Source organism: Mesoplodon densirostris, chromosome 5, assembly GCF_025265405.1.
Source record: "Mesoplodon densirostris isolate mMesDen1 chromosome 5, mMesDen1 primary haplotype, whole genome shotgun sequence".
NCBI classification, from domain to species: domain Eukaryota; kingdom Metazoa; phylum Chordata; class Mammalia; order Artiodactyla; family Ziphiidae; genus Mesoplodon; species Mesoplodon densirostris.
In genome coordinates, this window is record NC_082665.1 from 43,186,358 (window position 1) to 43,204,824 (window position 18,467).

Genomic DNA, 18,467 nt, shown 5'->3' on the forward strand with positions numbered 1-18,467 from the left:
CTCAACTCATTTCTAGACGCTTCCGTTGCCTAGTTACGAGAACCACCTTCAGCTCCCCCCTCCCTCTTCAAGACCACTCCCCCTTCTCCCTCCCACCTCTCCGGCGGGGGCGGGGAGCCGGGCCGCTTTAGCCACTCAGAGCCCTCTGCGGTGGGTCGTCGAACGATGATTGGAGAAGTATATGGGCGGTGCGTGGGGAGGGCTTTCCGCGCCTGGGAGGAACGTCAGCGCGTTGACGCGGGGGTTTTCTCTCGTCGGCCCCGCAAACCGTTCCCCAGTCTGTGAAACTGCGCCTTTGGCCTCGCTGTCCATGGGCGAGGAGCGCAGTCCTCCGCTCGCTGGTCGGCGCGGTTATTGGCCTTGGTTCTCGGACTGACCGCCCTCACCTCCCTCCCGGCCTCTCCTCCGGGCCCATCCTCGTCAGGGGCGCCTCGCAGCGGCGGCGGCCCCCAAGACTCGGCCCAGTACAACTAGCGGCCCATCTCCGCTCCGGGCTCGGATGGGAGGTGGCGGGAGGAGCGGCTTGGAATGTTCAGTCTGATGGCCAACTGCTGCAGCTGGTTCAAGCGGTGGCGGGAGCCCGTCAGGTAGGCTGGAGCCGGTTGGCCGGGTGTCTTCCTGGGGGAGGGGGACAGCTGCGCCCCAAGGGTCGGACGGGGCGTCGCCTGTCCTCTCTGCGCCTGGACGAGTCTCCCAGGCCGCAGGGGATGCTTTCCCTCCCAGTTTGATATATCCCCTCAGGGAGCGATAGGAGAACGTAGACTTAATGTTTAGTTGCAGTTAAGTTCTCATCCGTAATGCTTATTATTGTTATAATTTATAAATGGATCCTAATTTCTTAAAAAGTTGTGGATTGTGTGTGTGTGTGTGTGTGTGTGTAATTGTGTATTTTTCCTCTGAAACTTTTGTAATGGGAATTTTTTTTAATGGGGAAGAATGGAATATAATTTTTATGACATCTACAAACCCCTTCCCAACACACACATTTTGTTTAAGAACTTGGGCTTGAAATCTGGCTCCACTACTTAATAATTATATGACTTAACCACTTTTGGCCCCATCCTCCTCATATTGAATGAGAATGATAGTATTTATGCTTTAGGAGTTTTGTATTAAATGAGAATAACTGATGGAAAGTGTTCTTAACTGTAGTGTAGCTTCAATTTTTATATGAGATTAAACCCTTTAGTTGAAAGAGTCCACTTCTTGATGTTTCATTTTGAATGCTAGATGTATTAATATTTAGAGCCTGCTACTTGGTATTCATTCATTTGCTGAGAAAATACCATGTGCCAGGCACTATGCTAGAAGTCAGTGAAAATGATGCTTTTAAAATTGAGCTGCTCAACCAATAAAGAAACCTTAAGTTCGTTGGTCTTTATAAATAATGTTGATTTTTTATAATTCTACTTTAGAATTAGGCCAAGGGTAAATTATAGCAAAAGTTTTGGGGTTTTCAATCATTAACATTTCAAATAAGTATTTGCCATAAGGATGAACTATCCTTTAAAGAATGGCTCTGAAAAGCTACACTTATAAGGAAAACTATATGCCTATATTTGGAAATTTGCTTTAAATGAAACTTTTGAATTCTTCTCCCATTATTAACTCTTAAATGGATGTGAATCTTTTAGATATAAGTGATGTGATCAACTTTTAAGAGTCAAAGATGTGTTTGGGTGTGTAGACTCTGATTTAATTTGTTTTAATCATGTTCTGGTCTGATTGCCCAGTGTCTACTAAGATGGGAGGGTTATTCATGATAGGTGGCCCTTTATGTTTTTCTCTATGTCTGGTTTTTAAAAAATATATTTTATTTTTGTAAGAGAGCCCAGTAGTAGCATGTGTCCTTTTAACTAAAAACACTCAAAAACTTTGCACTCCAAAGGGATTTTCAATTTAATTTATCATTCTTTGTGTTTGCTTCTCCCAGTAGCTATAGTATAATAGTCTCTGGGATGATTAAAGAAAATACAGAGTTCAGAGAACAGAGGATATATTGATTGCCAAGTAAAACAGATAATTGGATTTGATTAATAAAGCAGAATTGAAATTTAACCCTATAACTCAGTTTATTTTCTTCTTTAGTAAGTAGTAGCATCAAGATCTGAGCTGTCCAATAGGGTAGTGACTAGTTGCATGTGGCTGTTGAGCATTTGAAATGTGGCTAGTCAGAACTGAGATGCTGTAAGTGTATAATACAAAGTGGATTTTGAAGATTTAATATGCAGAAGGGAAAAAGATAAATTATCAGTCTTTTTTTCAGTTTGATTACATGTTGAGATGATAACTTTTACATATACTGGATTAAATAAAATATAATATGTACTTTATTTTCACCTTTTATTTTCATGTTTTAAAAGGCAGTTACTAGAAAATTTAAACTGGAAAATTTAAACTTATATGTGTGGCTTGCAGTGTATTTTTATTGGACCTAACTGATCTAGATCATGGCATAATATGAAGGACATGGGTAAAATCTCTCAATGTTGGATAGAGCTAACTGTCAAAGGACTTAAAAACAAATTGGGTTACACCTATCTTTTAAGTACCTTTGTTCAATGCCTGGTTCATAATAGTGGCTGAATAATATTTGCATAGTATTTTATATAGTTTGATTACTCCTTAGCAAATCCTTAAGTAAATATTAAGGAAGTAGTCCATTTACTGGAATAAATGAGAGGTGAGCAAGCTGATTTTAAAAATATATCAAATTTTGTGCGCTTAGGTATTTGTTCTGTATTTTTTAAGTTTTAGGCTGTGCTGTTCCTTATTGAGATTCCTCTTCATGTTTTTATACATATATATGTGTATATATTTTTTGGCTGTATTGGGTTTTTGTTGCGCGCGGGCTTTCTCTAGTTGCGAGCAGGTGCTACTCTTCGTTGCAGTGCATGGGCTTCTCATTGCTGTGGCTTCTCTTGTTGCGGAGCACATGCTCTAGGCACGTGGGCTGCGGTAGTTGCAGCACGTGGGCCCGGTAGTTGCAGCACGCGGGCCCAGTAGTTGCAGCACGCGGGCCCTAGGGTGCGTGGTCTTCATTAGTTGTGACTCACGGGCTCTAGAGCACAGGCTCAGTAGTTGTGGTGAATGGGCTTAGTTGCTCCTTGACATGTGGGATCTTCCCTGACCAGGGATTGAACCCATGTCCCCTGCATTAGCAGGTGTATTCTTAACCACTGCACCACCAGGGAAGTCCCCCACATTTATATTTTATGAAGATATGTTTGTAAGTGTGAGAGGTGAGTGTGTGTAAGAGAGAAGATGATCATTATTAATACACTATGTTCTGAGATTACTTTGCTGACTTAACCACTGTATACTGCACCCTTTGGATTTACCCACCTGTTTTCATTTAGATTCTCTCCCAACGAGCATATTATTCTAGAGACTGGGATCAGGGATTAGATGGCATATTCAGAACGTGTGATAGGGACAAGGCAGGAGTCAGAGGTCAAGAGTTAAAAGTACCAGTCTAGGTCAGGAGTCAGACCAGGATGCTAGGGAATTCAGGAACCCTGTATCTGCTATTGTTAACCACCAGACAGAACCTAACGTAGGCTCTGCAGCTATGTAAAATTAACCTTGAATAGACTAAAAGCTATACACACAGATAAGTAAGTGGCTTGCTCCTGTAGAAGCAGTGCACTATAGTGGGTTTTTTTTAACTTTTTATTTTGAGATCATAATACAGTGATCAAAGCTAAGGGATTAACTTTGGTACTGTACTATTAACTGAATTATAGATTTTATTCTGAGTTCACTTGTTTTAACATCTAATGCTTTTTTTTCCCTGTCCAGGATCTAATCAAGGATTCCACATTGTTTTGTTGTGTCTCTGTTCTCTCTCAATCTATAATGGTTCTGCAGTTTTTCCTTGTCTTTCATAACCTTGAGACTTTGAAGAGTACCTGTCAATTGTTTTGTTGAATACCCCTTACAAAGATGTTGCTGCATAAATGGGTAAAGGAAATACCATGGAGGTGAAATGTCCTTTTCAGTACATAATATCAAGGGGTACATGATTTTGATATGTCTTACTACTGCTGCTGTTAACCTTGGTCACTTGGTTATTGTGGTGTCTGCCAGATTTCTCAATATAGTGTTTTGAGTCAAACAGATTTGCATCTGAATCTTAGGAGTTTTGGCACTTTCCCCCCAGTCAATTGTGGATAATTTTTGTTTTACAACATTTTGAGAAAGAAAATGTATGCAAGTACTTGATGCTTTGCACATAGTAATTACTCAGTAAATAATACCTCTGATCTTAGGAGATAAGTGCTGATTAGTAGGTTACCTTCTTCAATTCATTTTATACTTATCAGTATAGATAACCTTCCTTTCCTCTCTTTCTGTTAGTGGAAGAAGGGTTCCTTTTTCTTTCCAAGCCTAATTCTTACACCTGTGTGCTTAATTCCATTTCTTCCCATTTCCTGGGAACTTTCGGGGTTCAACATTCAGTCAGAGATCACAGAAAGAACTTCTGGGATACAAGAATAAACCTACACTTTTATCCAAAAATTTACTGTCCAATTTTATCAAAAATACAAAATCTCTTTCTCTTCTGTCTTCAGAGCTTCACTTCAGTTCTTCCTTTAGTACGTAAACATGTTCAAGCCTCTCTTACCTAAAAAATAAACCAAATTAAATGTTTCTTAATGCTGCTGTAACAAATTGCTATCAACTTAGTGACTTAAACAAGTTTATTATCCTATAGTTCTGAGATCAGAAGTCTAAAATGGGTCAGCAGGATTGCTTGCATACTTTCTGGAGGGTCTAGGGGAGAATCTGTTTTTCTTTGCCTCTTCCAGCAAAGAAAGAGGCTGCCTGCATTCTTCGCTTGTGACCCCCTTCCTCCATCTTCAAAGCCAACATCATAACGTCTTATCATAACGTCTTCTCTCTTCTGAGCTCTCCTGCTTCCTTTTTTTTTTTGCTGTACACGGGCCTCTCACTGTTGTGGCCTCTCCCGTTGTGGAGCACAGGCTCCGGACGCGCAGGCTCAGCGGCCATGGCTCACGGGCCCAGCCGCTCCGCGGCATGTAGGATCTTCCCGGACCGGGGCACGAACCCGTGTCCCCTGCATCGGCAGGCGGACTCTCAACCACTGCGCCACCAGGGAAGCCCCTGCTTCCTCTTTATAAGGAAGGACTCTTGTAATTACATCGGGCCTACCTGGATATTCCAAGATAAGCTCCCCATCCAAGATCCTTTAGCTTAATCACATCTACAAAGTTCCTTTTGCCATGTAAGAAAACATAGTCACAGGTTTTGGGAATTAGGATGTGGACATCTTTGGGAGGTTGTTATTCTGTGTCTACCATCCTAAACAACCCTGTCCCTGCAGCCACTACCCTTCCTCCTTCCCTTTACTCCACACTTAACAATTGGCAATGTATGAGTGGTACCTTCTCAGCTTCCTCCCTTCTCAAGCATTCCTTAACTTCCTGCAGTAGAAGGCTTTCACCCAGACCCTTCAGTTTTTCTTGCTACACCAGATGCTGCCTGGTTATTAAATCCAATGGATGCTTTTCAATCTTTTGGCATCAGTTGACACTTAAGAACACTCTCTTCTTGGAATTCTCTTATTTCTTTTTCCTGAATTTAAATTTTTTCATCTTTCCGCTTATTTCCTTTTCTGTCTCTTTTTGCCAGTTAGCCTTTCTTCATCCGACTCCCAAGTTTGCTACAGGTTCTGTCTTCAGCTCTCTTTTCTTCTTCTACATATTCTCCCTTTATGGTCAGTCGCACCACATAGAGAGACTTCAGCTACCACCTCAACATTGACACTCAAGTCCATATTTCCAACACAAAGACTCATCCACCACTTAAGACTTACATATCCAGTTACCACAGAATCTCCAATCCGAACACATCCAAAACTGAACTTACATCTTCTCTCATGCCTAATTGCTTCTGCCTTCCTTTTACCCACATCAGAAGCCAAGAGTAATCCTGCACACCTCTTTGTGCTGTTATCTCAAATCATCAAATCCTTTGGTTTATACCTACTTAATACAATTTGTGTGTCTTGCACTCTTTCAGCCTTTTCATACCCACTGCTCCGTTTTAGATAAGGTTTCCATTATTTCTCTCCCAGATCTCTTTGACAGACTTTACACTGTTCCCCTCTGATTAATGCTCCATACTGTCAATGATCTTTTCAGTATGCAGCTGATTTTAAACCTTAAGTCTTTCCTAATTGCCTTCAGGATAACATCCAAACTTATTACTTACAGAATACTTGCAATTTGACCTGAGCCTGGCTATATGGACTCATCATAAGCCATTCTTTTTCTTCCTGTCATTCCAGATTTGGGGTATTTAAGTTCTCTGGTCCCTCCATTCCTCCCTGAATGCCCTTCTCTCTTTTGACTGTTCCTAATCATACTTAAATCTCACTTGGGAGATTCTCTCCTTCAGGAAACTTCGAATTCCAGCTAGATTCTTTACCTTGCATTGTGTTTGCTTATTAGCCCCTTGTATTGGTCTCTACTTACCATGTATTGTAATGTTTATTCAGTTTGCCTAGTCATACAGGATGTCTTGTGGACAGAAGCTGCTGTTATTTAAAAACGTTTAATAAAATAGATAACTAATAAGAGCATGCTGTATAAAAAAAATAAACAAAATTCAAAAAAAAATAAAAACATTTAAAAATAATGTATATTTATTGTTATTTAAAGGTGATGCATGTTTATTGTAGAACATTGAAAGCACAGTTAAGCAGAAAGGGGCAAATTTAAGTTAACTCACAATCTCACCCACCAGAGATTACCATTTTTTTGTATTTTGGTGTAGAATCTCTTACGTATGTGTAAATTTTTTTAAACAATAATGAGAAAATAAAGTGCTATTTCATAGCTTTTTATTTATTTTGCCTTAATGTATAATTAACATCATTTTACATCATTACATATTTTCGTTCAACATCTTTTTAATAGCAGCAGAGTAACGTGTTGAATAGATTCACCAAAGTGTTTTTAATTATCCCCGTTATTAAATATTTAGAATGTTTAAATTTTTTTTTTTTTTACTGTTATCAACAATGCCTTGGTGAGCATCCTTATATAAATGTCTTTGGAAATGGAATTCTAGATCAAATGATATGAAAAAGTTTAAGGTGTGTGATATATATTGCCAAATTCCTCTTCAGAAAGGCTTCTTGTTTTTTTTAACCAATTTTTACTCCTACCAGCAGGGTAAGAGAGTGCTTTTTTCCTCAAAAAATAGGAGCCATCACTTTTTCATTTTTTCCAGGTTATGGGGGAAATGTTATCTGCTTTCAGTTTCTATTTTCTTGATTACTGGTAAGGTTAAAAGTTTTTTCCCGGGCTTCCCTGGTGGCGCAGTGGTTGGGAGTCTGCCTGCTAATGCAGGGGACATGGGTTCGAGCCCTGGTCTGGGAGGATCCCACATGCCGCGGAGCAACTAGGCCCGTGAGCCACAACTACTGAGCCTGCGCGTCTGGAGCCTGTGCTCCGCAACAAGAGAGGCCGCAGTAGTGAGAGGACCGCGCACGGCGATGAAGAGTGGTCCCCGCTCCCTGCAACTGGGGAAAGCCCTCGCATAGAAACGAAGACACAACACAGCAAAAATAAATAAAAATAAATTAATAAACTCCTACCCCCAACATCTAAAAAAAAAATAGTTTTTTCCCTTAGACATTTGTATTTCTTCTTTTGAGAATTTCCCAGTGATTCCCTTTGCTGTTTTTCTTTTGGCACAGGTCCATTTTCTTATTGATTTTTCTAAAAGTTTTTAAGTGTTTATACTAGTAAACCTTTCACTCTAGTATATGTTGCAGATATTTTTCTTTCGTTATGTTTTAAAATTTTTTGATGGTTTTTGAAGTGTAAACATTAAATTTTTTTAATTCAAATATATCATTCTTTCAGTGTAATATTTAGGAAGTTCATCACCACTCCAAGATTATATTCACCTATACTTTTTATTTCTAGTACTTTTATGTTTTAATTTTTAACATTTGAATCTCTGTTGAAATTTATTTTGTGTATAGGGAGCAGCCTTCATCCAGGGCACAGAACACAAGGTCTGTCAAGTCATTGTTCTCAGTAAATATCTGGACCCTGTCAGCAGTTCCTCACCCTTACATATTATCATGTACATACTCAGAACTCTGATTATTTATACCAAGTAGCATCTAGTTGATGAAATGATAATATAACATATGATAGAATATATGAGTTTAAAGATGATTTCCAAGATTCTAGCAAGGATTGGAAGCAGAATTTTGGAAAGGGTGTAATTTTACCTGGGTCTTGAAGAAATTTGTGCTTCCTATGCTTTCCATGAGCGTGATTTCAGGAATATCCCACCTAGAGAGGCAGAAAATTACATCAATTTAAAGGAAGTAATTTTGGCAGCAAGAATTATGTAGTATAATTTAAAATAGTAAAAATATATTTTTACCAGTATTTAAAGAACAAGAAAAATATAGTAAGTACTCATGTGCTCACTACCTAGGTTTTACAAATATTAACCTTTGGTTATCACATTTCAGTTTTTTTCTGAAGAAATGGATAAATCCTTGAAGCTCCCCGCACCTTATTTGTCTCACACCATCCCTTCCCTGAGGTAACCACTAGCTAAAACTAGTTTCTTACCCATCTATGTTTTTCCTTGTCACAATTCAGCCTACCAAAGCTTTAATTCAAGTTTATTAGTAGATTGTTATTCACTGTGGCCAAGTCTAAAAGAAGAGACTCACATGTCACAGTAAGCAATGTGGATTGGTGCTTTCTGTGTATCAGTATGGTATCTGGTAAAACATGCCATGATGTGGTATGTTATCTCTGCTAGGAATTTTTTCAGTGGGGAAACAGCACCCTATTAGCCATCTTCCTTGGTCTAAGTAAATATAACTGTAAATCCTAGACTATTTATAGAAATTGGTGGTTCTTAATTAAGCTGTACATACAGATTAGCAAGGATTATCTGATGTGCCATGGGCAGAACTGGAATATCTTACACTTGTTTTTATCCCCCTACAGCTTCCTGTTTATTCATAGTAAGAATCTCAGAATTTTAGGAAAGGGATCTAGAGATATTTTGATTCTACCCCTTTATATTTTATTTTATTTTTCAATTAAAAAAGTCTTTATTTTTAGATCAATTTTAGGTTTACAAAAAACTCAGCAGAAAGTACAGAGAGCTCCCATATACCTTCCCTAATAATGTTTCCACTATTATTAACATCTTTCAATAGTGGGGTACATTTGTTACAATTGATGAACATAGTGATATATCATTAGCTAAAGTCCATAGTTTACATTATCCCTTTATATTTTAGAAATGAACAAACTGATACTAAGAATTTCACTTGATCAGGACTTCAAAGCTAGCATATAACCCCAAGTTTTGCCCTCTTTTTAGTGCTTCATAAATTTAGAGAGTTATTTTGATGCAGTATTATCCTGGACTCTACAATCTGAATTAAAATGTCAGAAAATAGTGCATTTGTGTAATAAAATCACACTATAAATGTTTTTGGTAAAATTTTTTCATTGTATTAATTTTTTTTGCAGTAAGTTTTTTGTTTTCTCACACATATATCATAAAACAGTATTCCCAAGTCCCTTTTCATATGTATTTGTTATTTGTTAAATTGCTCCATGTAGTTTTAAATATTTTAAGTAATATTAATTTTGATGTGTTAAATTTTGCTTCATAGTGTTTCAGTGAAGTGTTTTATTTTAACTTGCATAACATTTTTGAAGTTAGAAATAGCTTTTATGTAATTATCTCATTTGAAGTATTGTCTTCCTTAGTTGACAGATGAGGAAGTTTAGAGTTGTAAATGTTCAAAAGGTTGTAATAATGTCTTTCAGAAAAGATTCAGAATTCAGATGTTTTCTGAGTCTAAGTTCAAAGTGCTAATAATATGTGGCTTATATTTTAGACATATTAATTTCTATATCTGTTATATAAAAAGGGACCCTGAGATAAAATATGTAAAACAGTCTTTGGCTCTCTTAATCAATCCCTACTTTTTTTTTTTAAACTCAGAATTATTTTAGTTTTAAAAATATTTCTCACTGTTAATTATTACCTTGAAACCATAAGCATGTAAATTTATTCAGAAAACTTCAGTCAGTTTGATGTAAGAAAATAAGTAATTTTAATTACATTCTCTAATATTGAACTGCTACTTTGATGTGAAGATTTATATAAATTAAATCCATTATAGTATGTTCTCAACTTAAAGTTATATATTTTAATTTTACTTAGTGTTTACTTAGTAAATGGGGGATCAGAAAGTATGTTTATGTTGTTTCATTCAGTAAAGATGCATGATGTATGCTCAGCACATCTGATCCTGGGGCTGCAGAGTAAAGACAAGTTCTAGTTGAGAAGACTGTCTGAAAAGTTGCATGAAAAAGTTAAGGTTTATTTGCTGTGTTAACATGTATGGTCAAGAAGGACTGGGGGAAGAAACCCCAGCCTTAAAGACTTGCTGGGGAGTGGCAGAAGAAGAGGCTGCAGAGTTTGGATTTGATTCTGTTTAAGGATTTTAGACAGAAAAATGCCATTGTTAGATTTTCATTAACATCATGGTTAGGTTTTATTAACAACATACAATTCATAACCTTAGTAATCTACCTATTACTAGGTAATTACCTTCTCTTAGCTCTAGGAAGTAGGTTATGATTGTAATAGACTGAAATGTGGGGAAAAAATTCCAAAATATTTTGATGAAAATGAGCCAGACTACCTGGCTATCTGGTTTGTATCTGTGTGTGTGTGTGTGTGTGTATAAATGTGAGTAAATTTTACGATAAACGAGATGGTTCAAGTTGTCCTTTAAAATAATTATTATTTTTACAAACCATTGTTTTTAAACTTCCCATGAAAACTACTGTTAACTAATTTTTATTAGCACTGTAACCTTGGGTAACTTGTATCTGCTCTACTTGCAGGGACAGCATGAAGATAAATGATAGGGTAAAATAGCTTTGAACTATCAAGACACGCCATATAAATTCAAAGCGTTGGTATTGCAGGGTTTGGGAAAAGCTGAGAGCATTTATTTCTGAGGTACTTAATTTGTGGCAATTACCAAAAAGGTACTTTTATTTTACAAAACTTCGTAGTATTTGATATTGTTCATCTCTTAACCCTTCTGGAAACTGTTCCCATCGCTGCCATTTCTTCGGTGTCATTTCTTTCTGGCTACAGTTTTAAGGGTTTCTTCAAAGGTTCTTGGGGTTCTGTGTCCCCTGTCCCCTGGCTCTTCTTCCTTCTGTGCTCTTTCATCTGTTCTTATAGTTTTAATAACCACATAGATGTCTCATAATCCCAGTCCAGGTCTCTCCTCCAGCTTCAGACTTCAGTGTGAGACAAGCACTACTGTCAACATGTGCAAAACTGAACCCATTAATCCTCCTCTATAATCTGGTCCCTGCCCATCTCTCTGGTCTCATTTGTAGACTCCCTGTCTTGAATTTTATTCTGTAATAGAACAGCTATAGGTTGAGCACTTACTGTGTGCCACAAGCATTGTTCACCTTACTTGCATGTCTTATGTAATTTCACCACATCCCTATGGGATGGATATTTTTATTATCCCATTTTACTGATGAAATTCTGAGAAGTTAAATAATGTGTCCCAGGTCATATAGCTTGGAAATGGCAATTTTGGGATTTGAACACAGGCTGCTCTAACACCAAGTTTGTGGCTATATATCAGAGTACCCACAATCCCTATATGTTACTTGTTACGAGTAGAAACATACTGTACATCTTACAACAGAGTCCTTTCCATGTCAACCTTTCTAGTTTGGTATATAATTCAAGACTCAGGGATAACTGTAATAAGAGCTAAGTGATCACTTTCAACTTCTGGAAGGTCACATTATTACCTATATTATGATACTGGTTCCTTAAGTAGAAGTATGTCGGGTTCCGTTTAGACTGAATGCACAGTTGTATTGAGTTGTGATTGTGTATGAATGTAACAAGCATGTTCTCCTTTTGCTTAAGGCTGCTTTCCTGAGATGTACTCTTAATGCCTGGGTTGAGCAACTCAGCACCCTGCCAGTTCTTACCTCCTTGGTGTGGTGTCTTCTCAGACAGTGTTCTTAGTCTGGAACCTCTTCATCCTTCCTCCTATTTTCACCCTCCCCTTGTTCGGCACACTTCTACATTTTAAGAACTTAGCTGAGGCATCATCACCTTGTGTAAGAAGCTTCCCAGACCTTCTCCTGTATCTCTAGACTGAATAAAGTCTTCTTGCTCTGTATTCCTTTAGCATCTTGTATATATCCATAAGCATTTTAAACTGTCATAGTGTCATAATGTACAAATATTTGTTTACATTTTAGTCATTCTCATTAGATGATGAGCACTCTGGGATAGAAATCATGTCTCAGGCATTTTTGTGTCCATAGTACTCAAATGCCTTATGTACTTTTATTGAATTACTGCCTGACCAAATGGCTAAATGATTGCTTTTATTGCTAGTGTCAACTTTCTAGACACTATAAACCCAAGAACACTGTTTATTATTTTTTCAATTGAAGGACTAGTGTATTTGATCAATAATCATAAGACTAAATAAAAAACATAGTTTTTTATTTCTCTGTTGTTACATAGCATCACAGCCAAACTGTTCCCAATCAGTGATAATATATCTTATTTTAAAAAGCTATAATGACATGTACATTTTAAAATGTGTTAGATTGAATATATTCAGTGTTTAAAGAGTTCCATAGAATTTTGAGTGTTAGGTGATTGTTAGCCTTTTAAACCCATTCTATTCTGAAAGTATAAATTTAATGCTTTGTTATCAGGCATTGCAGTAATTCATGCTGTGATTTTCATTTGTACTTCTAATGTTATATTTTTTCATTAAGGCTTTAATTACCTCAAATATTTAATCAAAGCTGTGTTTTCAAGTATATGGCGTAATGATCTTAAAGATTAACTGTGTACTTGCAAGTGTAGTCAAAATAAAAATAGAATCCAGAGAGACATTTCGTGCCAGTCTCAGCACAATTATAATTTTCCAAAGTGATTTTCATGTTTGAAGAACTTTTTTTTGTTTGAACCTAATATTCTGTTTAAAAAAGGAAAGCTTTTAAGGTAAAATCTAACATTTTCTCTTGATAGCTGCTTTAAGAGTAATGTTTCAAAATGTGTAAAAGTAATTATTTGGACAGTGATTTTTTTTTTAAACTGAAATCTTGACAAGGATGGAGGGGGGGAAAACATAAAATGCTACCTTTGTAGTAGAGAATGAAGGGCCATTTTCCTTAAAAAGGTATATTTGAGATTTTTTACTCTGGCTCATAAGGGATGGGAAAAGGATCCATGATGTTCCTAGGAACTGCTGACCCAGTCGATATATGTTTGCATTATGGCCTTCTGCGACTTCTAGAATAGTCATGGTCAGCTGCTATCTCTTCCTGTGCCTGCCTGTGCTTTCCTTTTACAACAGTCATCACACATAAATCTCTAATGCCTCTTTTCTTTCTAGGCTCTAAGGTTTATCATGGCTAGGGATTGTGGATGTTTGTTTGCTACTGTGTAATCGGTGCCTAATCAATAGTTACAGAATAAATAATGCAAACAAGCAGAAAATGGGGATTTGTTCCCCGAAAGTAATTGTTTTGGTCATGGTGATGTTTGAAGCACTGTAGATCTTGAAATAAATTATTAAAGAGTAATTGAATTAGCTTTACTATTATGGTCTAATTCATTATATATCTAGTAACTTCAGTTATCCAAAATATTGTTTAAATGCTATACAATCCATCTTTTTTGGATAGTCATTTATTATATTTTATTTAAGAAATTATTTTGTACTTAAATTTTGTTCTTTGATATTTGGAAGTTATGAATTCTTCAAACAAAATAGTAGAGTTATACTCTACATATCTCAAAGCTTCCTTAAGAAGTAAACATATTTTTCAAAGTTGATAATACAGGTAAAACTTTCCTGTGGATAGAAGTACCCAGACCTCACATACTACCTCAGATCCGTAAATTCATATTCTGCTGTGTGCCTCTTTGGCATTTCCACTGACCCCACCACTGACTGACTGGGAATGGGGTGTGGGGATGCTGCTAATTGTGACTTACCACTGACTCAAGCATAGACGTACTTTCGTTTATTCTTCATGGTGGATATAGGGATGGTTGGAGCATTTACAAAAGACTAAGGTTCCTGGATAACAAAGGAAATTAACATGAAGAGTAAATTAATTTCACTTACAAAAACCAAAGTCCTCACCATGGCCTACAAGGCCCTATGTTATCTGGCCTCTGATGCATTTCTGACTTCCTGTCCTTCTTCCCTGCTCCTGTCTCACTGGGTTTTACCACTGGCTTCCTTGCCTTTGCCCCAGCTGTACTCTCTTGCTCTAGATATTTGCATAAGTAACTCCCTCCTTCAAGGCCTTGCTCAGACTTTACCTTCTTTCTCAGTGAGTCCTGCCCTGATCACCTTATGTAAAACTACAATCCGTATCATGCTCTACTTTATTCTTTTTTCTATAGTACCTAATCACCTCTAACATATGATATAACCTGTAATTTACTTATTTTTATATGTATTATATTGTTTGTCTCCTGTAACTAAAATGTAAGTTTGATAAGGGAAGGGTTTCTCTATCAGTTTTTGTTTTTCATTGTTGTTGTGGTTATTTAAATAAACAGGTGTATCTCAGGTACCTAGAACACTGGTGTATGGTATACAGAAGATGGTCAGTAACTATTTGTTCAATAAAGAAGTCCAGATCCAAGAGAGCCAGGCCTAGACAGATGAAAAAACACCCTTTCTTGCCATCTAAGTTCTGTTTTTTAACCCTTGGAATGATCACCAGTGAAGAATGACTGTACTTGGTAGAAACCCTGACTCTACCCCATGGGAATGTGGCCCAGTTATGCTGTGGCTTTCTCTCTATATTCCCAAAATGGTGTTAATAGATGGTCTCATCATTTATACTAAGCAGTAGTTAAGCCTGGAACAGAAATGAGCTTTAGTGGTGGAGTGAATCGCTGAGATAATAGGACCAGGATAGTAGGTTTGTTCCTTTATAATCTGCCCCAGGTTTGAGAAGTCCCTAGGAGTTAGGTGAATTAGGTTCTGGTTCTGACTGTAACCAATTCATTGTCTTATCTTATGACTCTGGACTTACGTTTCTTCAATAGTAAAATTGAACTGGATTGTATTTTTTTTTCTACCTCTGTGAAGTTTAGCTATATCATCAGAAACATTTTAAGCTTTATAATTTAGGAACCCTCTTTCAAAATATGTTAGCGCTTAGGTTAATAATCATGTTACTATACTATGTTTAAGATTTATACTTGGTAAGGTGCTGCATATATAAAAACAGTTGAGCATACTAGTAGTGTTAAGAACGTAACAATCATTCTTTTCTTATGTAATTTCACAAGAAAAAACAAATTTGTGCTAATCCTTAGACTTCAGTTAACTAGAAAATTGAGTCTTTAGACATGATAAATAACTCGTGCTAGGATCCATCTCCCTCCCTTGCTTTCTCTCTTCTTTCCCTTATTTCTTCTCTATCCTTCAGGTTATCTACTGTACAGTTCCCTTTTTTTTTTTTTTTGCTTAGAGAACAAAAGGATGACACTTTACAGGTATTTTTCAAGAGTTTTGCTTTTTGAATATATATTTTATTCATCATTGTACCCCCTAGCATCCAGCAGATTGTCTTGTACATGTAGATGCTCCTTAAGTGTTGCTTGGATGAATGAATTTGCTTTTATTTTTACCCCAATACTTAATTGACTCAAAGTGATTTTCAAATTTTTATTGTTTTAAGAAAGGTGACTCTTGTGATGGTGGGACTTGATAATGCTGGTAAAACGGCAACAGCAAAGGGAATCCAAGGAGGTAAGCTGAAAAAATTTATTATTAAATTACTCTGATTTATTTATTTAAATTGCTTTATTACATATTCGGGTACATATACTGTGCACTCTGTTACTTTATATTCTTAGTATACTTGAGGCTAATGTGGTGAATAGACTCTGGCTTAATAGTACCAGCCTGTTATGTTTCAGATTTGAATGAATGCAGAGGCTCCTCGAGGTTTTTGATCAGCTAAGAGGGATTGCAGCTGTCTTCTAGCCAGTAGGAAGGAAAAAGTAAAAAAAGGACATGCCCCTGCCTTTAAGGATCCCTATCTTCTACTTACATTTTCTTGGCCAGAATTTAGTCACAGGGCTACAGCTAAATGAAAGGGAGGTAGAAATACAGTTAGCCAGCACAGTTCTCTTTGCATCTCTTGATTTTTTTTTCAACATGATGTGTAATTTTTACAGTTACATTAAAGATACATTAAAGGGTTTTATGTCATTTATATTACATCTCATTGGATGTATTTATTTAGTCTTAATTTAATGCTTTGTAACTACAATATAGAGGCACTATACTAATGAGTTTGTTATGTACCCAGAAGATGTAGCATGAGCCAGGCATCTCGAGGGTATGAATTGGGAGAAAACCTAACATATATTTGTTCCTGAAAATGGATTTTGCAAGTAGGTATCATGCATGACAGATAGGGAGCTTTTATTTATGGAAATTCATGAAAGAAAATTGACACCTTGCAAAATTTGCTGTTAGAGAAAAACATTTTGTCACCCCCCCAATTAGATGCAAACTATATATTATTGTTTGAGGAGTCTTCTAAAGCCTTTTTGTACCCCTCATGCTGTCACCTAGGTTATATCCTTGCAAAGCACTCACTGTCACCATCTAAACCAGGGGTTTGCAAACTTCTTCTGTAAAGATCCATATAGTAAATATTTTAGACTTTGAGAGTCATCTGGTCCCTTTCCCAGCTACACAGCTCTGACATAGTAGTGCAGAAGTAGCCATAGAAAATATGTAAACAAATGAGCGTGGCCATGTTCCAATGAAACTTTATTTATAGACCCTAAAATTTGATGTGTTATGAAACATTATCCTTGGGTTTTTTTTGGAAATTATTTTAAAATGTAAAACACATTCTTAGCTTGAGGGCCATGTAAAAACAGGTGGCTAGCCAGATTTGGCCTGCAGGCCATGAAACCTTATCTAAACGTTTTCTCTTTCATTCCTTCAAAGCCTTATGTTCAAGGGAGCAGGATCCAGGAAGGTGCTAATCAGACCGTCTAATTATTTGTGTGTACTTAGAACAAACTCTTTCCATCAGGCCTTTTTCTTCTGAATCCCACCTCCATTAGTTTCTTTTTCTGAGTTTAGAAAATGTTCAAGGTGTCACATCATGAACAAAAAGCCAAAGCTGCCTTCAACTTTGAGCTCCCCTGTGGCTCTGTTTTTGTTTTTCATTTCGTATTTACTCTTCAGCCTACTCCAGTGATTGATTTCTTACCATTTTTCTTTTTTAAAGATTCCAGTTATATAGAATGACTTGAAGGTTTTCAAATTGAGCCTTTTGATACCTTTGTGATTTTGTTTATGCTGTTCCCACTTGCCTTATTGAAGAGAATATCAACTTATCCTTAAAGACCGATTATCTACTTATCTCTAAAGATGCTCGTTTGTCGTATAGTTTCCTTCTTTATGAAGTTTCTTCTGATCTCCTGCTGCCCTCACCCCGTAACACCACCATCAGTACAATTGACCACATCCTCTGTTTTTGTCTACTCTTATCTGTATCTACTTGTATAGCTACTTAATTGCCCCTCTTTTTATGTATTACTCTACCTCTCCAGACAATAAATTCCCCAAGGGCAGTTTTACTTATTTTGGTGTCCTAGTTCAGGCCATGCCTTAGTAGGAAGTCTTCCTAAAACATTTCTCCCATGGCTTCTCTTAGCTTATTTCTGGCTCTTTTCTGTTTTGTTTTTTATTAAAAATTTTTTAAAATTTTTTATTGTATATTTCCTCCTTTCTTTTGAGATAATCTTCCTCTCCCACTGTATTGCCGTTGTCTGCATCCAAACCCTGGGTTTAGTGTTTCATCTATAATTTTATTATAGCTTAGTAATCTAAGAGTACTTTCCCTATCTTGAGGTTCACTTCCTTCAGTCAGCTTCTCTTCTTCATGGCTGTCAAAGTGATTGCATTAATAGGATATAGGTTCAATTGTGCTAACAAATAAGCCTAAAATAACAGTGGTTTAATAAAATAGAAGTTTAGGGCTTCCCTGGTGGCGCAGTGGTTGAGAGTCTGCCTGCCGATGCAGGGGACACGGGTTCATGCCCCGGTCCGGGAAGATCCCACATGCCGCGGAGTGGCTGGGCCCGTGAGCCATGGCCTCGGAGCCTGCGCATCCGGAGCCTGTGCTCTGCAACGGAGAGGCCACAACAGTGAGAGGCCTGCGTACCTCAAAAAAAAAAAAAAAAAAAAAAAAAATAGAAGTTTATTTCTCTCTCATATTACAGCACAGGGAAAAGTAGTCTAGGGTTGACATAGCAGCTCTAAGGTATTAGAGACTCAAGTTCCTTTTCCTATTTGCTTTGCCATT

General features: G+C 37.1%; 1 protein-coding gene across 2 annotated transcripts in view; it reads left to right on the forward strand.

Moving 5' to 3' along the window:
- Window positions 1-220: 220 nt before the first annotated feature.
- ARL13B (ADP ribosylation factor like GTPase 13B) overlaps window positions 221-18,467 on the forward strand; it is a 75,341-nt gene continuing 57,094 nt past the window's right edge. For both annotated transcript variants that reach the window (XM_060098634.1, XM_060098635.1), the window contains exons 1-2: window positions 221-587; window positions 15,813-15,883. In XM_060098634.1, coding sequence (XP_059954617.1) covers window positions 529-587; window positions 15,813-15,883 — 130 coding nt within the window. In that variant the 5' untranslated portion in view covers window positions 221-528. The remainder of the gene's footprint in view (window positions 588-15,812; window positions 15,884-18,467) is intronic.